General features: G+C 35.5%; 1 protein-coding gene across 14 annotated transcripts in view; it reads left to right on the top strand.

Moving 5' to 3' along the window:
* The window catches only part of EVI5 (ecotropic viral integration site 5), a 241,745-nt gene that overhangs the window by 131,635 nt on the left and 86,362 nt on the right, over nucleotides 1-23,748 (top strand). For 13 of the 14 annotated variants that reach the window (XM_017544163.2, XM_037744144.1, XM_017544166.2 and 10 more), the window contains 3 exons: nucleotides 12,584-12,718; nucleotides 19,068-19,208; nucleotides 20,308-20,466. In XM_017544163.2, the coding sequence (XP_017399652.1) occupies nucleotides 12,584-12,718; nucleotides 19,068-19,208; nucleotides 20,308-20,466 (435 nt within the window). The remainder of the gene's footprint in view (nucleotides 1-12,583; nucleotides 12,719-19,067; nucleotides 19,209-20,307; nucleotides 20,467-23,748) is intronic. The other variant, XM_037744143.1, reaches the window with a different exon arrangement.

Here is a 23,748-nt window from a genome sequence, read left to right as displayed (position 1 = left end):
CCTGTATCTCTAAAAAAAAAAAAAAAAAAAAAAAGGTGAAATAAATGACAGTATAGAGCTCAAGGAAACATGACACATTTGAGTAATTGCAGTAGAAGAGTTTATGGGGGAACATATAAAGTCCCAGTACTAGAACCTATTGGTGAGGGTCAGGGTAGAACCAGCAACAAGTGATCTGGTTTGCATGAGGAGCCTGGGAGGATTAGGAAATTCACTTATGTCTGAGTTTAGGCAGGTCTTGATTAGAGTTGTGGTTGCATTGAGACTTACGAGGGAGAATGCAACATGAAGTCAAGCAGAGCAGGTTGGGTGGCAGGAAGAGAAGTGAGTCTCAACAGAATATCAGACCAATGGCCTATAGAACTGTAGTCCAAAGGCAAGGGGATTAAGAGATAAGAGACATGAATTTGGAATATCAGTGTTTAGTAGATTAATGGGAGAGCAGCTTAGACCGTGGGCTGTGAGGATGAATATGGGGGCAATTATCCACAGCTAAGATTAGATGTAATTTGGGGATGTGATATTTGGTTAGGATAGCTCAATTTAATGTGCTCAGTTGCAAAGATTAGAAATTACAGACGCCAAAGTAGGTTGCTGTGTAGCTACTGGAAATGCATAGAGCTTGATAACTAATGACAGTGACTTTTCCCCACAGTGAATTTCTAGGAGTGAATGATGGTCTACTTCTAATTATTGGACACCAATATTTTAATTTCTTTCTATTTTTTTTTTTTTTTGAGATGGAATCTTGCTCTGTCACCCAGGCAGGAGTATAGTGGCATGATCTTGGCTCACTGCAACCTCCACCTCCCAGGTTCAAGCAGTTCTCCTGCCTCAGCCTCCCGAGCAGCTGGGACTATAGGTGCATGCAACCATGCCTATCAAATTTCTTGTATTTTTGGTAGAGACAGGGTTTTACCATATTGGCCAGGCTGGTCTCGAACTCCTGACCTCATAATCCACCCGTCTCGGTCTCCCAAAGTGCTGGGATTACAGGTGCGAGCCGCCACGCATGGCCCAATATTTTAATTTCAACTGAAAAAAAATTAAAAGGATGAAAAGGATATCATGTGGAAATCTAAGCAAAAGAAAGCCTGGTATCATGGACGAGGTAGACTTCAGAACAAGGAATAGCACCAGGAGTAAAGAGGACTATCTATAATCATGGTTTGCCAAGAAGACATAACAATCCTATTTAAGATGATATGTGCTTAGGAATGTATGTCACCTAATACATGTATGCTAACAGGAACATTAGCCTGAACTGATAGAACTGAAAGGTAGAGTGAACAAATTCACAATTATAGTTCAAGTCTTCAACACCCCTGTCTCAGTAATTGATGAAGCAAGTAGGTAGCAGATCAGTATGGATATAGAAGACCTGAACAGTACTATTATCCAGCCTGCCCTGATATTTATGGAACACTGTACCTAATAACGGCAGAATACATATTATTTTCAAGCATACATGGAAGATGTATAAATATAGAACATATTCTGGTCTATAAGAGAAACTTTATCAAATTTGAAATAATTGAAATCATACAAAGGATCTTTGCTGACTCGAACAGTATTCAGTTAGAAATTAATAATAGGTATCTGGAAAATCCCCTAATATTTGGAAATAATACATTTTTACCCATGGGTCAATGAGGAAGTCTAAAAGGAAATTAGAACATATTTTAATTAAATGAAAATGAAGACACAATATCTAAATATTTGTAGGACCCATCTAATGCAATGTTTAGTGGTAAATGTATTAAGTTCTTATGAAGTGGAAAATGTACTAAGTGGAAAATGTATTAAGTGTGTATAACATTAGGCAAGTCAGTAAGTCTCAAAATCTAAGCTTCCACCTTAAGAAACTAGACATATAAAGCAAATTCAAGCTAACCAAGCAGAATGGACAAATAATAAAAAGTAGAAATCAGTTAAATTGAAAATAAAAGTTGAGAAAATTTGTGAAACCAAAAGCTAGTTTCTTGAAATGATCAGTAAAGTTGACAAATCTCTGTCCAGACTGACTAATTAAGATGGAAGAAAAACCAGTGTCAGGAATGACATTAGCTTTTTACAGACATGGCCCAGTTGTCTTGTTTCATATTCTAGATTTGTCTGATTCCTTCCTCCTGGTGTCATTTTATTTCTTGTAAACTAGACTCAGTTAAACATTTAGATCATAGATGATGTCGTAAACTTCTTTTTGCTTTAAATCAGGAAGGCACATGATATAAATTGTGCCCACTATTAGTGATGCTGAGTTTGATTTCCATGCTAGGTTTTGTTACCACAGAGTCTCTCCCTTGTAAAAGGTATGATTTCATGTTTGCATCTATTAAGTGATCTGTTGGAAATATTTTTGCACCAAATAACTATCTTGTTCTCCATCCACCTTTTACCTAATGGTTTTGCCCTCCACAGATGATCCTTATGGAATCAGTTATTACATTAGGTTTCCAAAATGGTGATTTTCATATTCTCTCATTTTTCTACATTTGTTAGCTATAAACAAGAATCTTTCTCTTTTTTCCCTTTTAATATCTCTAGCTTCCTCTGACTCATTATGGATTCTTTTATGTTACTCAAAATTTATTGACTTTTATTCAGTATTTCATATTATTCTTAATAGTTTTAAAGCTATTGGTACAATGATATGCTATAGTTATCTTACAATAGTACATTAAACCTTTGAGCAGCAGTTTTTAAAAGATAGAGTTTGTTTTTAACTAATTTTGAGCATTGGCATTCTTTAACAAGTGTTTCTGCAGTTCCAGTTATAGACTGATTGTCTTTAATAGGTCACTGCTTCCTTTTTATGCTTGCACTTGATAGTTTGAACCTAATATTGTTAGTTTTCAAAAATGATTTGAAGGCCAGGCACAGTGACTCATGGTTGTAAACCATGGCACTTTGGGAGACAGGACAGGAGAATTGCTTAAGACCAGGAGTTCAAGACTAGTGACATAGCAAGACCCTGTCTCTACAAGAAATTAAAAAAATTAGCCAAGCATGGTGGCACATGCCTGTAAGTACTAGCTACTGAGGAGGCAGATGTGGGAGGATCTCTTGAATGATCATTGATGATGCCACTGCATTCCACATTGGGTGACAGAGCAAGACCCTGTATCTCTAAAAAAAAAAAAAAAAAAAAAAAAAAATAAATTTATTATTGAGATTGATATTTAGTGCACTAAATAATAAATAAATAATTTAAAACTAAGCATAAGATCAAAGTGAGCATACAGATTAAACTGTCCCTTCAAGTATTTTGCATACTCCATATCAGTTTTTCCAAGAATCCCCTACACGTAGAAATCATTGTTCCAATGATATTTCATACAGTTGCATATCTGACTCTTCCTAATGTAGTGTGGAACATATGTGTTTATGTTGGACAGCTTTTCCTAATGAGACCAACTGTCTGAATCTAGCTTGATCTATTTAAAAGCTTTGTGACTCACCTCTGACTGCTTATCATTCAGGTATTTTTATTAACGCTGTTTTGTCGAGCTATTCTTGTTCTTATCGTTCAGGTGTTTTTATATGCAGTTTAGTTCAGCATAAATAAGGAGGAATTTGAGTTAAAAGTTGCTGAATGCTGACATGACTGCCTTTTGAAGTTCTTGGGACTTTCATACTAGAAAGGGAGACTAGACAGAATTCTTCTCGCCTTCCTTCCCTTTTCTATAATTCTAGAGAGAACATCAGGAATTATGTAGGACTTTTAAGAACCAACGATTTGATATGAGGAATATAAACCCACCTTACCTGGATTAAACACATGAATAAATGTTAATAAAATTCAAACTACCTGTTTATCACTGAAGTTGTGAATTCTTCTAGATAATGTGTTTTAGAAAATGTTTGTTCAGTAGCATTTAGGAATCACCCACACCTGATATACCTGGTGGGTTTGTTTTTCTTTAGGAACATGGAAATTAGTTGATACAGGTCTCTAAAAATCCAAGATAGATAGATGACTTTACACATAAATTGGTAAATTCTTCAACTTTTGGTCACTATACCTATAAATCTGGACAGAGATTTTTTTCCAGAACCAATTTTGACCTTAGTCTAAGGATAAAATGTTTACATTCCTATGTGATCATATTTTCCTTTTAGTTTAAATAATAAGGGAGGGGTTACTTTATATTTTCTTCAGCATTAACAACAAAAAATCTTACAGTTACATAAATAACCAGAGGTAAATATCTTCTTAAAGGATGTATGTAATTTTTGGATGTTGAGCACAAATCATATACAAATTATATATTTTTCAACAAATTTAGTGGAGCAAATATTTAAATCGTGCAGTCATATTGCTTGGGTTTTTAAAAATCCTGTTTACAGCATGTGGTAGGGAGGATTATAAGCATCTTTTTGAAGTCATATGCTGAGGGAGAGCAAGATAGACTTTTTATTTTTTTTCTGCTGTAATTTTGTGATATAGAAACCTATTCCAGAGTACTTGCTTTGCGTAATTTTTTTTCGGATGCTTTCGGATAGGTAAGTCCAAATGTGCCATCTTCCCATATTTTTACAAATTTTGTTTTGGAACAAATGGAAACATTGTATTATTATTTTGTTTTGGGAAAGTGGTTCAAGATTTCTAGGTGGGCATTTCAAGTAGATTAACCATCAATTTTATAGATTTTTTTTTTGTAGCATTCAACTTCCACTTCCCATATTTAATGTCAATTATATAATACAGGGGTTTTGTTGTTAAACCAAGAGTTAACTAGCTGATTCATTTAGCAGATATATTTTGCTCACCTACCTATGAAAAGCACTGTTTGGTTCTGTTAACCAGAACCAAATGTTTTTAAACATTTTAAAAATTAATTGCACAATTAATTTTTTTTTTTAATTTTACTTTAAGTTCTAGGATACGTGTGCAGAACATGCAGGTTTGTTACATAGGTATACGTGTGCCATGGTAGTTTGATGCGTCTATTGACTCATCCTCTAACTTCTCTCCTCTTCCTCCCCACCCCCCAACAGGCCCTGGTGTGTATTGTTCTCCTCCCTGTGTCCATGTGTTCTCATTGTTCAACTGCCACTTATGAGTGAGAACATGTGGTGTTTGGTTTTCTGTTCCAGTGTTAGTTTGCTGAGGATGATGGCTTTTATGTCCCTGCAAAAGACATGATCTCAGTTCTTTTTATGGCTGCATAGTATTCCATGGTGTTTATGTACCACACTTTCTTTATCCAGTCTGTCATTGATGGACATTTGGGTTGGTTCCAAGTCTTTGCTATTATAAATAGTGCTGCAGTAAACATACATGTGCATGTGTCTTTATAGTGGAATTATTTATATTATTTTGGGTATATACCCAGTAATGGGATTGCTGGACCTAATGTTATTTCTGGTTCTAGAACCTTGAGGAATCACTATACTGTCTTCCATGATGGTTGAACTAATTTACTTTACTAGGAACACTGTAAAAGCATTCCTATCTGTCCACAGCCTCATCAGCATCAGTTGTTTATTGACTTTTTAATAATCACCATTCTGACTGGCATGAGGTGATATTTCACTGTAGTTTTGATTTGCATTTCTCTAATGATCAGTGATGTTGAGCTTTTTTTAAAAAATATTTTTTTGACCTTGTAAATATTATCTTTTGAGAAGTGCTGTTCATATCCTTTGCCCACTTTTTGATGGCTTTTTTTCTTGTCAGTTTGTTTAAGTTCCTTGTAGATTCTGGATATTAGACCTTTGTCAGATGGGTAGATTGCAAAAATTTCCTCCCATTCTGTAGGTCACCTGTTGACTCTGATGATAGTATCTTTTGCTGTGCAGAAGCTCTTAAATTCGATCCCATTTGTCAGTTTTGGCTTTTGTTGCCATTGCTTTTGGTGTGTTCATCATGAAGTCTTTGCTCATGCCTATGTCCCGAATGGCATTGCCTAGGTTTTCTTCTAGGGTTTTTATGGTTTTGGGTTTTACATTTAAGTTTTTAATCCAGCTCGAGTTAATTTTTGCATAAGGTGTAAGGAAGGGATCCAGTTTCAGTTTGTTGCATATGGCCAGCCAGTTTTTTGAGCACCATTTATTGAATAGGAGATCCTTTCCCAATTGCTTGTTTTTGTCAGGTTTGTCAAAGATCAGATGGTTGTAGAAGTGTGGTGTTATTTCTGAAGTCTCTGTTTTGTTCCACTGGTTTATATGTCTGTTTTGGTACCAGTACCATGCTATTTTGGTTACTGTAAGCTTGTAATGAGTTTGAAGTCAGGTGGCATGATGCCTCCAGCTTTGTTCTTTTTGTTTAGGATTGTCTTGGCTATACGGACTCTTCTTTGGTTCCATATGTAATTTAAAGTAGTTTTTCTTTTTTCTAATTCTGTGAAGAATGTCAGTGGTAGTTTGATGGGAATAGCATTGAATCTAGAAATTACTTCCGGCAGTATGCAAAATTTATTATTTAGATTTGTGATAAGTGTTACAAAAAAGATGAGAACAGGATTCCATGAAATGTTTGGGTTCCCGAAAAGAACATATAAATGTCATACCTTGAACTTAATTAAAAGCTTAATGTGTATTTAAATTCATATCTGTCCAAGTTACTCTACTCACTTGAATGTGAAATGTACTGTTCCAGGAATTTCTTAATACAAGAATATTATGTGAGATCTGTCTGCTTAGATTTTTGTAGAAGTTTAGATTTTTTGAATATTATATCATTAGTTTTTACAAAAGTATATATTAAAGCAATGTATTAAGCTCTTCAACACCTATATGGCTTAAAGGTAAGGAACATGGGCTCTGTAATACAAACTCTGAATTAATAGCACTATCAATTGCTGTTTGACCTTGGTGCACCCTATTAGTTTCCTTATTAGTAAGGTGGTAATTGTGGTGAAGGTTAAAGGCAAACACAAAGTGCTTAACATGTCTGGCACATTGTAAGCGCTCAGTAGATGTTAGCTGCTATCATAATTGTTATTACCGTCATATATTAAAACGTGTTTATAAAGCTATTTTTTCCTTGTGGAAAATAGAACAAATTGAAACTGCAGCGGCTAGCTTCAGATAATTTATAGTTCACAGCAGCATCTATTCATGTTGTCATTTTGATAGGAATTCTGCCACTCATTGGTTGTGTGCCTTTGAACAAGTTATTTAACCTTTCTGTGCCACAGCTTGTTCTGTGTTTAACAGAGGTAATAGACAGTTATTGAGACTTAAGCGAATTGATACTCTGGACAATGCCTGGTACATAGTGAGTGTTCAGTGAATGGTAGCTATTATTAGGAGTAGTATTAACATTCCATTATCACAATGCTACCAGTTTGCTCAGCCAATGTCATAGGCTGCTAATAACTAAAACCAAAACTGACAAAGAACTAAAAATGATACAGTAAAAATTTTCATAGACTAAATATTAAAAGAAGTATCACCTTCCTGACCAAATTTAGATCTGCAAAAATTTGAACAAGGAAGTTTGGAAATGGTAGAAATAATGCCCAAAAAAGAAAATTCAATTCAGAATTTCTAATGGGTCAAATTTGGACTGGAACAAACAACAACAATAAAACATCTAGTTAATAAATTTAGACTTATTTGCAAAATTTACCCATTAAGAATTGATCCTAATGAAAATACCAATAAAAGTCAATGTGGATAGAATTGGACAGGGCTAATTGGTATATAGAAAAATTGTTAATGGAATGAAGTTGGCTTCATGGAATTAGATTCATTGTGAATATTAAAGTATATACTTTTCATTAACATGTTCACATTAATAATCATAGAATCAAAACTTCTGAGGCTCAAAACAGTAGCACCAGAAAACACCTACCTGATCCAGTTGGTGGAATTGTAAAAATGCCTTCTATTCATTACAATCTAGTCTGAGAGGTAGCATAAAATATTAAATAATAATACCCACAGTAAGTGCTGCAGTGGTTAGGAGGGAGCATATATGAGACTACTGCAGTAATCCAAAGAAAGAGATGAGGGCAGGAATAAAAATAATGGCAATGAAGATGGAGAGGAGCAAGTTAACAAAATAACTGGAAGAAAAATTACTGAGATATTGTGATTGGGTGGTACAGGTTGAATAGAAGAGAGTTTTGACTTGATCTCTTGTGAGATTGTGGTGTCCTTAACAGAATAGTAAATACATGAGGAAGAAAAGATGGAGAGTTCAGTTTTGACATGTAGAATATGAGATGAATATGAAACCAGCCAGTTGGAATTGACCAGTAGGAGTTGTAAATGTGGATCTGTAGCTTAGTAGAAAGGTTTTGGCTGGAAATACGGATTTGAGAGTCATCACAAATGCATACTTGGATCCTCTCCCCTCCCATCCCCTCCTCTCTTCTCCTCCTCCTCCTCCTCTTTCTCTTCTTCCTCCCCTTTCTCTTCCTACTCCTCTTCCTCCTTTCTCTTCCTTCTCCTCTTCCTCCTTTCTCCTCCTCTTCTTTCTCCTTCTCCTCCTCCTCCTTCTGCTGCTTCTCCTCCATCTTCTCCCCTTTTTCTCCTTCCCTCCTCCCCTCCCCTCCTCTACTCTCCCCTCCTTTTTCTTCCTCTTTCCCCCCCTGCAAGTTTCTATCATTACATGCCCCCTGTCTCCCTGTCTCTGTTTCATTCTACCTTCCCCTTTTTACTGTTTTATAAATTGTTCCTTGGTGATTTTATTCATTTTCTATGTAGGCAATATATACATCTAGACAGTATCTGATACTTCCTATACACACATAGTCTACAGACAGTACATGAAATAATATAGGGATAATTATAAAATAAGAAAAAAAGGAAAAATTGAGAGACAACACAGTGATGAAACCCTTGGGACTACTGATTGATATACACACATATAATACAAATACACAGTTATATGAAGTTGAATTCACAGAGAAGACAGAAAATAGACAGGAGATCAACAAAAGAGTAATGCCTGAAAATCTAAGGGGAGGAGTTTTAGGTAAGAGTGACCAGTGTGTTTGATGTCCTAGACTGTCCATTGAAGGTAAGAGCTGAATAAAGGACAATTATATGTTTTTGATTTAAGGAATTACATGACCTAAAGTGGTGATTTGGGGCACTCTGGTGCCAGCATACACAATGGGTCAAAATGGAAATGCAGACATTAGATACTAGAGTAATGGTGGGAAATGAAAAAAATGACAAGGGCAAGATTCTATAGCCAAAACAAACAAACAAACAAACAAAAATATTATTGTTCCATGACAGGCAGCAACACTAGGTGGCCGTGTGACAGATTTTAGGTCAGTGGCAAATAGAGAAATCAAGGAAAAGCAGTGATTTGGGGAAGATGACAATCAACCTTTTGATTAAGTTTGATTTTGAATATAGAACATTTGTGTGGAAATGACCGCGAGTCAGAAACTAGAACTTCTGAGAATGGTTATACTTGGTATTAGAGATCCAGTATAGTCTTTTACATTGAATTAGTGATCATAAAAATAGCCAGGGAATTAGAGTACCTTGTAGGAGCAGAGATTCTTAAGTGGAGTATATGGAAGCTTTAGAGAAGTCTGAAATTGTATCTAAATATTGTGAATATAATTTTTTTTTTTTTTTTTTTTGGAAAAGAGAGTCCTATGGCCCTTATACGATTCCCAAAGAGTCTGTGACTCAAAGGATAAGAGAGTCACAGGTGACTGATCATACAGGCAAGAATAAGCATCAAGATGAGAGAACCAAGATAAAACTAGGATAAAAAGTTACAGAAAATGACAACAGAGGGAAAGCTGGTGAGAAAATTAAACCAGGCGTAAAAAACCTAAAAAGGGTACAGATTCATGTTTTATCTGTTATACCACCAGAAATACTCTGTATTCCTTAGACCCTGTATAATTTGCAGTGTGTTAATTGGTCATCATGATGATGACCTGAGAATTAAGAATTATGTTCTGTCAATTCTGTCAGTGGCAAAAAATTACATAATATATTTAGAATTATTTTAATCCAGAACACTACAATAATATTTTTTAGCGTATAAGAAGTGTAAGATGTATATTATTGAGAATGACTTGTTATCAGAGCATTTCAGCTCTCTGTAAATTTTATTAATAAAGATTTGTTCCCAACATTACCATAGTTTTTTGTACTTCATTTGATTAGTTGGTTTATCAAGAATTCCATTCTCATATGGGCCTTTTGAGTTCAGTGTTTTCTTGGGGATCTCCTAATATAAAGTGTTAGCATGCAAACCTGCACTACAGTTGCCAGGACTTTAAGTTGAGGGCAAAACATTCTACCAGTACCAATGAAATAACCATGATCTGATTAAATAAATTACTGCATGTCCAGTTTGGATGTGGTTATTCCAAAGGTCTTAATTGATATAAGGTAAGTATTTGCTAAGATGATGTCTCTGTTGCAGATGTACTTCTTGTATTGAAATATTGTTTCAATCGTATCAAAATTACTAGAAGAAATAATGTATAATGCATTGAATTAAAGTCCTCATTTGCACATCTTTTTTGGTAAACTGGGACAGGAGAGTACCATGTATTTTAATTAAGCATCTAGTAATTTTTAATAGTTTTAATTTGACATCTATTATTTTGTTCCTAACATATTAAAGAGTAAAAATAACCGTGCTTTATTCATGCTAGTTCAGTAGATTTTTTTAATGACTTTATTTTGAAATTTTGAGTTGCCACATTTTCTTTACTACATGAATTAAATGTGAAGTGATAGATGGTTTATTTTAGAAAGTCTTCTATTATTATGAATTATGTATTGCTTTTGTACAGAAGCTTTTGTATGGGTACTGGCTTAAAAATGACGACTTAAGTGTTAGCATCAAAAGGAAATGGGAAGGTTGCATACTTCCATGGTTAATTTCTTTGTGCAGCATCTGCTGCTTCGCTGCCTCCAGCAATTATTTCCATGCATGTGTGTCGTTTTGTTTTTGTTTTTTAATTTTTGAGGCAGAGTCTTTTGAATACAGTAGCATGATGATCTCAGCTGACTGAAACCTCCACCTTCGGGCTCAAGCGATTCCCCTGCCTCACCCTCCCTAGTAGTGGGGACTACAGGCATGCGCCACCACGCCCAGCTAATTTTTGTATTTTTAGTAGAGACAGGGTTTCACCATGTTGGCCAGGCTGGTCTTGAACTCCTGGCCTCAAGTGATCCGCCCGTCTCAGCCTCCCAAAGTGCTGGGAAACTGCATATCTTTTAAAGAAGATTTCTTTTTTTTTTTTTTTTTTGGAGACGGAGTTTCGCTCTTGTCACCCAGGCTGGAGTGCAATTGCGCGATCTCAGCTCACCGCAACCTCCGCCTCCTGGGTTCAGGCAATTCTCCTGCCTCAGCCTCCTGAGTAGCTGGGATTACAGGCACGCGCCACCATGCCCAGCTAATTTTTTGTATTTTTAGTAGAGACGGGGTTTCACCATGTTGACCAGGATGGTCTCGATCTCTTGACCTTGTGATCCACCCGCCTCGGCCTCCCAAAGTGCTGGGATTACAGGCGTGAGCCACCGCACCCGGCCTTAAAGAATATTTCTACATTTCCAAGGCCAAATACAATTTTGTTATTTTGGGATTTAGATGGTTCATGTTATTGTGGGTACCCTGTTTTTTTGTTGTCTTTTTTTTGAGGTGGAGTCTTGCTCTTGTCGCCCAGGCTGGAGTGCAGTGGTGCGATCTTGGCTCACTGTAACTTCTGCCTCCTGGGTTCAAGTGATTCTCCTGTCTCAGCCCCCTGAGTAGCTGGGACTACAGGCATGCACCACCACGCCCAGCTGATTTTTGTATTTTTAGTAGAGACAGGGTTTCACCATGTTGGCCAGGCTGGTCTGGAACTCCTGACTTCAGGTGATCCACCCGCCTTGGCCTCCCAAAGTGCTGGGATTACAGGCATGAGCCACCGTGCCTGGCCAGTACACTTTTTTTTTTTTTCCATTAGATTAAAATAGAATTTTCAGTAATGTTTACATGTCTTCTGTAGTATATAACAGAACTACAGAATAGTAGCAATATAGCAATATGTGTCACATATGCAATTTAAAATTTTCTAATAGCCACATTAAAAGGAATAAAAAAGGTAAAATGAATATTTTTATTTACCTCAGTACATTCAAAATACAGTTTTAACATGTAATCAATATAAAAATCATTGAGATGTTTTATTCTTGTATTTCACATCAAGTCTTCAAAATCCAGTTTGTATTTTATACTTACAACTTGTTTTAATCTGGATTAGCCACATTTCAAGTGTTCAGTAGCCACATGTGGCTAATTGCTATCTTGTTTGTTGTGTGATACAGGTCTGTAAAGTCAGAACAAATTCTTAGGATCTGGATGGATGGACAGATAAAAAGAGATGTTTATCTTATATGAATCATATTTGATCATTGTAATAACTAGTTACCAAAACCCAATAATCTGGTCATCTTTATAGATATCAAAGTTGGGCCTTTTTACTCATTGAAAAGTTAATTGGATTGGAGGAGATATGCTGGAAATATTGGGTAGATGGAACTTCACCTATTTAGTTGCCCTTAATATAATATAACTGTATTATGTAGTTGCATTGTTTGTACTATATATGCATGTTTATACTTCCATGAAATTTCAGAATATGTCTATAACCTTTAGCATAAATGCAGTTCCAACTACAATGAAGATTTTGTGCTACAGCTAGAGAAGGAATTAGTTCAAGCCCGACTGAGTGAAGCTGAGTCTCAGTGTGCACTAAAAGAGATGCAGGATAAAGTCTTGGATATAGAGAAGGTAAGAAACCTATGCAAATGTAGTCACTCCCAAATCAGAGGGGATATGTAATATTTATAAGGTACTGAGCAATTTAATTGACTTGGTATTTTTACACATTAGAAGCCTTACATATTAGTTACTAAGAGAGAAAAGGAAGAAAAGATTTTTAAAATTGTCAGTTATTCCTTGTTGCCTTCATACTTATCAAAGCCCCAGATTTAAGGATAAAAATGGAGATTAGTGCCCTTTTGGAGGAAAGCAACCAGAATAATTTTCATAAAAAGAATATCTAAATGTTGCAGAAAAGAAATTCGGGTGACAGAAATTAACTCTTATCTTCAAATATTGTAGTATTTTCATGTGGAAGAGACAGAATAGTACTAATACATAGACATTTTAGGGAGAATTTCATTTGAATGTAGTTGTTAGAACTGTCCAATCCAGAACAAGTTACCTCAGGATATGTAGGAATTTCCTTTCAGCCTGTGGTGTACTTAGAGAAGCTAACTTACTTCAAGGATATTAAAGAACATCAAAAATTAGCTAAGTAATAGGAGTAAAAGAACTTCAGGTTTCTTATAACTTTCAGATTTAAAAGTTCTAGATCACAAACTCTGAATCCCTTGTTTCTCATCTATCAAATTATTGGTGGCCTGGTGTCTGTGTTGTTTGTTCCTTTTTACACTTAGGTAATAGCTAGGTATTGAATCCAAAAAGCTAATAGATAATGGACATAACAGTCTCAGGTGTTTTTAACTATTTTCTTAATGAACTAGAACAAGTATAACTAGAATCAGTAGTGGAATAATTTTGCTAGAAAATGGCTTGCTATTTTTATATTTCTGGAAAATGTATTCTCTTGATTTGTTGGGGGGGAAAAAAAAAAAAAAAAAACCAGCAAGAATGCTGAAAGGAATGCCTAACAGAATATTTGGTCCTTAACTTAGGTGTATTCTGGGTTACATGATTTAGATAAGAATTTGTGTCTTACAGTTAGAAAGATTTTGAATATTGGGTAGACACGTATTTGGGTTCCATTCAAAAATGGATTTCTTCGGTGGCTGTGTTTTCACATTATAAAGTAGAGAAAGGAAGCATGCTTCCTATGGTAATATCTTCTTGCAGCATCCTTTTTTCTTCTGCTTCCAGCAATCTTTTAAATGCATATGCAGTACATTTTTAGTTTTCAACTGAAAAAATATTTAAAGTCCATCATAAGAATGTATAATTAGCAAGAATAACTCCATTTCATCATCCCTGTGAGCAGAAAGCTACATGTGCACCATGAAATATTAGAGACAGAAAATTTCCAAAAAAAAAGGGAATCCTTCCCAAATCATTTTATGAGGCCATCATCATCCTGATACCAAAACCTGGCAGAGACTCAACAAAAAAAGAAAACTTCAGGCCAATATCCATGATGAACATAGATGTAAAAATCCTCAATAAAATTCTAGCAAACCAATTGCAACAGCACATCAAAAAGCTTATCCGTCACGATCCAGTAGGCTTCATCCTGCCAATGCAAGGCTGGTTCAACATAAACAAGTCTATAAACATAATCAACCACACAAACAGAACCAAAGACAAAAACCACATAATTAGTAGATGCAGAGAAGGCCTTCGACAAAATTCAACAGCCCTTTATGCTAAAAACTTTCAATAAACTAGGTATCGATGGAACATGTCTCAAAATAATAAAAGCTATGTATGACACACCCGCAATCAATATCTTACTGAATGGGCAAAAACTGAAAGCATTCTCTTTGAAATCTGGCATTAGACAAGGATGCCGTCTCTCACCACTCCTATTCAATATAGTATTGGAAGTTCTAGCCAGAGCAATCAGGCAAGAAAAAGAAATAAAGCGTATTCAGTTAGGAAAGGAGGAAGTCATATTGTCTCTTATTTGCAGACAACATGATTGTATATTTAGAAGACCCCATCGTCTCAGCCCAAAATCTCCTTAAACTGATAAGCAACTTCAGCAAAGTCTCAGGATACAAAATCAATGTGCAGAAATCACAAGCATTCCTATACACCAATAACAGACATAAAGGGAGCCAAATCAAGAACGAACTGCCATTCACAATTGCTACAAAGAGAATAAAATACCTAGGAATACAATTAACAAAGAATGTAAAGGACCTCTTCAAGGAGAACTACAAACCACTGCTCAAAGAAATGAGAGGACACAAACAAATGGGAAAACATTCCATGCTCATGGTTAGGAAGAATCAGTATTGTGAAAATGGCCATACTGGCCAAAGTAATTTATAGATTCAGTGCTATGCTCGTCAAGCTACCTGTGACCCTCTTAACAGAACTGGAAAAAACCACCTTCATATGGAACCAAAAGAGAGCCTGCATAGCCAAGACAATTCTAAACAAAAAGAACAAAGCTACAGGCATCACGCTACATGACTTCAAACTCTACCACAAGGCTGCAGTAATCAAAACAGGAACGTACTGGTACCCAAACAGATATAGACCAATGGACCAGAACAGAGGTCTCAGAGGGAATGCCACACATCTACAACGATCTGATCTTTGACAAACCTGACAAAAACAAGCAATGGGGAAAAGATTCACTGTTTAATAAATGGTGTTAGGAAAACTGGCTAGCCTTGTGCAAAAAGCAGAAACAGGACCCCTTCCTGACAGCTTACACTAAAATTAATTCCAGATGGATTAAGCACTTAAACATAAGACCTAACACCATAAAAACGCTAGAAGAAAACTTAGGCAAAACTTTTCAGGACGTAGGCATAGGCAAGGACTTCATGACTAAAACACCAAAAGTATTGGCAACAAAAGCCAAAATAGACAAATGGGATCTAATTAAACTCCAGAGCTTCTGTAGAGCAAAAGAAACAATCATTAGAGTGAACTGGCAACCAACAGAATGGGAAAAAATTTTTGCAATCTACCCATCTGACAAAGGGATAATATCCAGAATCTACAAAGAGCTAAAACAGATTTACAAGAAAAAAACAAACCCATTCAAAAGTGAACGAAGGATATGAACAGACACTCTTAAAAGGAGACATTTATGAGGCCAAAAAACATGAAAAAATGCACATCACCACTGGGCATTAGAGAAATGCAAATCAAAACCACATTGAGATACCATCTCACACCAGTTAGAATGGCAATCATTAAAAAATCTGGAGACAACAGATGCTGGAGAAGATGTGGAGAAATAGGAACACTTTTACACTGTTGGTGGGAGTGTAAATTAGTTCAACTGTTGTGGAAGACAATGTGGCGATTCCTCAAGGACCTAGAAATAGAAATTCCATTTGACCCAGCAATCCCATTACTGGGTATATATCCAAAGGATTATAAATCATTCTATTATAAAGACACATGTACACATATGTTCATTGTGACACTGTTTACAATAGCGAAGACCTGGAACCAACCCAAATGCCCATTGATGATAGACTGGACAGGGAAAATGTGTCACATATATACCATGGAATACTAGGCAGCCATGAAAAACGATGAGTTTATGTCCTTTGTAGGGACATGGATCAATCTGGAAACCCTCATTCTCAGCAAACTGACACAAGAACAAAAAATCAAACACCACATGTTCTCACTCAAAGGCAGATGTTGAACAGTGAGAACACATGGACACAGGGAGGAGGGCATCACACACTGGGGTCTGTTGCGGGGGAATAGGGGAGGGACAAGGCGGTTTAGGGAGGTTTGGGAGGGATAACATGGGGAGAAATTCCTGATAGAGGTGATGGGGGGATGGAGGCAGCAAACCACATTGCCGTGTAGGTACCTATGCAATAATTCTGCATGTTCTGCACATGTACCCCAGAACCTAAAATGCAATAATGTGTGTGTGTGTGTGTATGAAAAGAAAATTTCATAGAATCAGGCCTTGAAATCTCAAGGTTACCAGTTACCTCAGTTTAGGGAGTTTTCCCTAGGGCCTAGTTGTGGATCTCTTGGTAATTCTCCAGAGCAGTTTGATAATGGGTTACCCTATGTCCTTTTTATCTTTTAATATGGTGGGAAGTTAATCTAAAATCTTTTATCCATGTGCTGGGATAGTTGCCTAGCCCCATGTAGGAGAAGGAAACTGGATCCTCATACCTTATACAAAAATCAACTCAAGATCGATTAAGGACTTAAAGCTAAGACCTGAAACTATAAAAATTCTAGAAGATAACATTGGAAAAACTCCTCTAGACTTTGGCTTAGGCAAGGATTTCATGACCAAGAACCCGAAAGCAAATGCAATTAAAACAAAGATAAATAGCTGGGACCTAATTAAAGAGCTTTTGCATGGCAAAAGGAACAGTCAGCAGAGTAAACAGACAACATACAGACTGGGAGAAAATCTTCATAATCTGTACATCTGACAAAGGACTAATATCTAGAATCTACAATGAACTCAAATCAGTAAGAAAAAAACAGTACCAATCAAAAAGTGGGCTGAGGACATGAAAAGACAGTTCTCAAAAGAAGATATACAAATGGCCAACAAACATATGAAAAAATGCTCAACATCGCTAATGATCAGGGAAGTGCAAATCAAAACCACAATGCAATACCACTGTATTTCTGCAAGATTGGCCATAATAAAAAAATCAAAAAACAGTAGATGTTAGTGTGGATGCAGTGATCAGGGAACACTTTACACTACTGGTGGGAGTGTAAACTAGTACTGCCACTGCCACTATGGAAAACAGTATGGAGATTCTTTAAAGAACTAAAAGTAGAAGTCCCATTTGATCGAGCAGTCCCGCTACTCGGTATCTACCCAGAGGGAAAAAAGTCATTATTTGAAAAAGATACTTGTACATACATGTTTATAGCAGCACAGTTAGCAATTGCAAGATCATGGAACCAACCCAGATACCCATCAGTTCACAAGTGGATAAAGAAACTGTGGTGTGTGTGTACACACACACACACACACACACACACACACACACACAATGGAATACTACTCAGCCATGAAAAGGAATAAACTAACAGCGTTTGCAGTGTCCTGGATGAGATTGGAGACTATTATTCTAAGTGAAGTAACTCAGGAATCGAAAACCAAACATGGTACTGATAGTGGGAGCTAAGCTATGAGGACACAAAAGCATAAGAATAATTCACTGGACTTTGGGGACTTAGGGGGAAGAGTGGGAGGGGAGTGAGGGATAAAAGACTACAAATAGAATGCAGTGTATACTGCTTGGGCACTAAAATCTCACAAATCACCCACTGCTAAAGAACTTAACTCATGTAACCAAATACCACCTGTTGTTCTCCAATAACTTATGGAAAAATTAAATAAATCTTGTATTCATGAATCAAATTAATTTCAGTTGTTTAATTTGAATCAATTGTTAAATTGTTTAATTTGTATTTCTTGACTTGATGTAAATAGTGACTAATACACAGAGATTTGATACTGCTCTCAAAGATAACATGCTGAGGAAATTCAACAGAAACAGATTTTGGACTATTATTTTCTAGAAATATTTTAAAAGTAAATGATATTCATGCTTTATCTGGAGTCTAATCAGAGGTTAGTAAGTTTATTGCCATATTGAAGAAATTTTTAATCCTGTTGCTCCATAACTCTGATTAGTATTTTATTAACTAATCAGAGTCAGATTTCTGTGTCCTCAAAATTAAGTACATTTCCCCTCATACATTGCTAGTGGAAATGAAAAGCAGTATAGCTGCTTTGGAAAAGTTTGGCAGTTTCTTAAAAGTTAAACACAGAATAATTACCATCTGAGCCAGCAGTTCTGTTCCTAAGTATGTACATAAGAATATTGAAAACATAAGTGTACACAAAAACTTTTTCACCAATATTCATAGCAGCATTGTTTATAATAGTCAAAAAGTGGAAACAACCCCTATTAACTGATGAATAAATAGATTAAATGTGGTATATCTATACAGTGGAATATTGTTTGGCTTAAAAAAAAGATTGAACCTTGAAAACATTGTTCTAAGTAAAGTAAGGTTGTCACAAAAATCTATAAATATATATGATTTGCTTACAAGAAATGTCCCAATAGGCAAATTCGTGGAAACAAGAAGTAGATTGGTGGTTGCCAGGGGCTGGGGAAATGGGGAATGTAGAATGACTGGTGATAAGTATAGGTTTTCTTTTTTGCGTGATAAAAATATTCTGAAATTAGACCTTTAACAACCCTGTAAAGACTCTAAAAACCGCTGGCTTGTATATTTTAAAAGAGTGAGTTTCATAGTTTGTGAATTATACTTCAATACAGCTGTATAAAATTAAATATGTTTAAGTGTGGAACAAAATATCTCTTTTATGTGCTATGTTTTCCTTAAATTTAAAAATTTCAAATTAAATTTTCTTCTTCTGTAGAGAAATAACTCCCTTCCTGATGAGAATAATATTGCAAGGCTTCAGGAAGAGCTAATTGCTGTGAAACTGAGAGAAGCAGAAGCCATTATGGGTTTGAAAGAACTTAGACAGCAAGTCAAAGATTTAGAGGAACACTGGCAGGTATATTAATATATTTTATGTGCTTTTCTAAAATATAGTAAAACCCGAATATCAAATTTGTACGAGTTCGAAGTAGCTGATGACCTACAGTGGGAGATGAGTTTAAAGTGTCTCTCACTGACCCTGTTTAAAGTCAAAATTGAGAGTATTTATAAACTGACAGTGCATATAAGCTGTTTCTCCCTCTTACGGTAAAATAAAAGATACAGTAGAAATCAAGTCATATTTTTGTTGTTGTACCATTGTGCCTTGTATAACTTTTTCTGAAAATCTGTAAAAGTATTTCTTCTACGTAGTACATATTTTGTCTTACGTTGATGTTAAGTCCGTTGTTGGTTAGTTTGAAACACTAGAAGGATGACAACATTATAAATTTTATCTATAAATTAGTAACTTATTTAGTTATCTTACCAAATAAATCACATTTTTCTGGTATATGCCCACACATTTATTCATGTAAGAGGGAAATGTTAACAAGGAACAAAATACATGTTCTATACAAGGACCAAAATTAGGCCTTGAAATTTTCATGCCTTTTTTTTTTTTTTTTAACAGTGTTTTGAAAAGGTTGCAATTAACTTGAAATTTTAGAACAAAAAAGACAAAACTTGTCCTATACCACAGACACCTTGAGAAACACTGCTGTTAACTTCTTACATCCCTTCTTTAATGGCCCCATTTTTTTTTTCTGATTTATTGGGATTTCATTGAAGATAATATGAAAAATCTCATTAAAAAAATTATAGTGTCTCAGACAAGTGTGGTTCAAAAGAAAAAAATTATAAAGAAAATTGTATTCTTTTCAAGAATTAATCTGAAGTATATAGAGAAAAAAATTTGAACTACATTTGACTTTCTATCCCAGATCTGCCACTTACTGGCTGTGTGATCCTCCTGAAGTTACTTAATCACAATGTTCATTTTCTTACTTGTAAAGTGATGGTAACAGTGCCTGATTAATAGGATTTTTTAGGGATTAAATAAAATAATGTGTAGAAAGTGCTTTATGTAGCACACCCTGAAATAAGTGCTCAGTAATATTAGCTCTTATTTTGATACTGAGAGTATTTGCTGCAATATAATTTTTTTTCTGCTTTAGCGCCACTTAGCTCGTACTACTGGGAGATGGAAAGACCCACCTAAGAAAAATGCTATGAATGAGTTGCAAGATGAACTGATGACCATTCGACTTAGAGAAGCTGAAACACAGGCAGAAATAAGAGAAATAAAACAAAGGATGATGGAAATGGAAACACAGGTATGATGGGAAGGCCCAGTATCTTAAAAGTATCATTAGCTGATTGAGGGTTTATGCACAGATTGTATCATCTCTAGAATAGAGGTGAACAGTGACGATATGAAACTGTATAGACTGCAATTTTCTAGGCCAAATGTAGAGGGCAAAAAATTGTTATCTTTGATTTCTGAGATTTAATCCTTCTTTAACCCATTCAAAGTTCAAGCAAGTCAAATTTTATTTGACTTTATTGAGTAAAACTCATAGCATTGCCCTGCTGCATGACTTGAGAAGAAACACTATGTAGAGCAAAATTTCTCAGCCTCAATACTTTGGACATTTTTGGCTAGAAGATATTTGGTTTTATGGAGCTGGCCTGTGCATTATAGATGCTTAGCACATCCCTGGCCTGTACCCACTAGATGCCACTCACGTCTCTCCCACCCCAGGTTGTGATGACCAAAAATGTTTCTGCACACATTGTCAAATGTCCCCTGGGGACAAAATTGCCCCAGTTGGAAACCACAGATGTATACTATGATGTGAATGATGCTTCGTAAAGTTGTTTAATGTGGTGATCCTGGGCAGTGAATTCTAAAATTGCCCCTCTTTCTTCTCAGGTCTCTCTTCCCTCCAATAAATTCTATCTTAAATGTACTTAAGATCTGCAAAAGTCTTTTTTATGGAACCCATTTGCATGGCAAAGACACATTTGGTTTTCATGTGGTAGAGTTGTTTGGACCATAATCTTTATACTCTGTGAATATTGTTATTTGGCTTTTAAAATATTTATTTAGTCAGTAGGGGGCATACTTAACTCATATATCATTCTGTATTCCAATGTGCAAAATGGTCATAACCTCAAACATAACATGAATATGTAATTTCTTCAGAATAAGCATATCTTGGTTTGCATTGTTCAAAGTTATTTTCTTAGATTTTTCTTGTATTATTCTATATAAAATACTTCCACATATTATTTTATAGTATAATTAAAATAGGAAGAGGTACTATTGAGATTATGAATGGTGGAAATCTAAGTTTTACAATGGGAAGTTTTATTTTTGTAACCAGATATTTTAGTATAGATACTAAAGATGCAAATACCGCTTTTAAGCCAGTGTTGAGGATTTACTTCACAATGGGTAGAGGTGAATAAATCAAATCCAGCAGACATGGTTTTGAGAACTTGTGAAACACAAAGCACTGTCCCAGCCATTAAAGGACTTACACTTGAGAAAGCAGATGTGCACAGACTATATTTAATATAATTCAGAAATTTGGTAAGTAGAGAGGTAGAAATTGCTATGGAGATTAGGAGGAGAAAATTAATTTCAACTAAGTGGTTTGGAGAAAGATTTCCTAAGGAATTTGTATTGTGCCTGACTAATGCTGTCCCTGACTAGTAAGTGTGATTTTAGATGGATTTTGCTGGAAGCGGGATGGTTTAAGGCAGTGGTTCCTAAATGTCAGTATTTGGACTCGTGATGGGTATTTGCTGCAATATAATTTTTTTTCTGCTTTAGCGCCACTTAGCTTGTACTACTGGGAGATGGAAAGACCCACCGAAGAAAAATGCTATGAATGAGTTAAAAGTTGAACTGATGACTATTCGACTTAGAGAAGCTGAAACACAGGCAGAAATAAAACACACTCCCTGTGTTTCTATTTCCATCATCCTTTGTTTTATTTCTCATCATGATGATGATCCAGGCAGTTTTCACATTGATAAATGAAAAAATAAAAATAAAAATGGTGTGGTGTAATGGTGGTGGTATATAGTAATCTAAAGAGCATTATACCAAACACCCATGTATCTACCATTTAGATTAAAAAATTTGTCCATGTAACTCCAGTTCTGTTATTTTAGGGACTTAGAAAAGTCTGTCAACAACTGTACCTCAATTAATTGATTCACTCTCCTTTTTGTTGTTGCCAACAGTGCTACTCTGAACATTCTTGTTTATGTTTCCTTGTTTATATCTTCAAGAGTTTCTTAAGTATAAAGGTTCTTACTGTTTTTGTGTTTGTGTGTGCCATCAACAGTTTTGGCAGTCTGGAACCTATGGAACTCATCTTAAAATAATATTTTTTAATGCATAAAACCAAATACAAAGGACTGCAAAGCAAGCCACTTCTACTGAGGTACAGTTGTCAAAATACTAAAAACATATTTGTGATGGAGATCACATAGACAGATACAACACATTCCCATTGCTGGATTCAGGTTTTTAATATTTTGGATTTAGATTTCTTAAGATACGTTTTACTATATTTTTTCCCATCTTTGAATTTCAATTTATCTGTGTGTTTACATCTCTGGTAAACATTATATAGATGGGTACTTTTTAAAATTCAGTCTGACAGATTATTATTCAACTCTGAATAGGCTAAAAACCACTGAATATATGTATACTTGGGGGAGGTCAATTTTATAATATATGAACTGTATTTCAGTAAAACTGTAAAAACCAGCTGGGTACAGTGGCTCATGACTGTAATCCCAGCATTTTTGGAGGCCAAGGCAGGTAGATCAGCTGAGGTCAAGAGTTTGAGACCAGCCTGGCCAACATGGTAAAACCCTGTCTCTACTGAAAATACAAAAAAATTGGCCAGGTGTGGTGGCGCGTGCCTGTAAGTCCCAGCTACTTGGGAGGCTGAGGCAGGAGAATTGCTGGAACCCAGAAGGTGGAGATTGGAGCAGTGAGCCAAAATCATGCCATTGCACTCCAGCCTGGGTGACAGAGTGAGACTCCCTCTCAAAGAAAAAAGAAACAAAACTATAAAAACCATTTAGTCTCATAGTTTCTTTTGCTGTCATGTTTGATCTCAGTTTTGTGATTTTATTTGGATTGATAATCTGTCACCTTGCTAGCTATTTTTGTTTATTCCATTTGTTCTTTCTTTTTTTCTACCTTCTCTTGGATTTATTAGATATTATGATTCAATTTTTATCTTCAGCATGTATCTTCACTTATTTATATACCTATCAAGAGTTTTTTTAGTGGTTGTTCTAGGTTTTATAATAGAGCTTACCTTCAAATAATAAATTATGAATAATGAATAAATAATTACACACTTCATGTGTAATCCAAGGCTCTTACAACAGTGTATTTTCAGATCTTTCTACATCTTTTGTGAAGTTGTCACACATTTTACATATTATCCAGACATATAATATATGCTACTAATTTTGCATCAAAGTTACCTTTCATAGAAATGTAAGAATTTTAATGAAATTTGATTTTCCTTCAGGATATTCTGTTTCAGCACTCTTTCTTTGTGTAGATCCATGTTTCTGTC

The sequence above is a fragment of the Cebus imitator genome, unplaced genomic scaffold, assembly GCF_001604975.1.
Source record: "Cebus imitator isolate Cc_AM_T3 unplaced genomic scaffold, Cebus_imitator-1.0 Scaffold166, whole genome shotgun sequence".
NCBI classification, from domain to species: domain Eukaryota; kingdom Metazoa; phylum Chordata; class Mammalia; order Primates; family Cebidae; genus Cebus; species Cebus imitator.
This window is presented reverse-complemented; position numbering and strand designations above follow the sequence as displayed.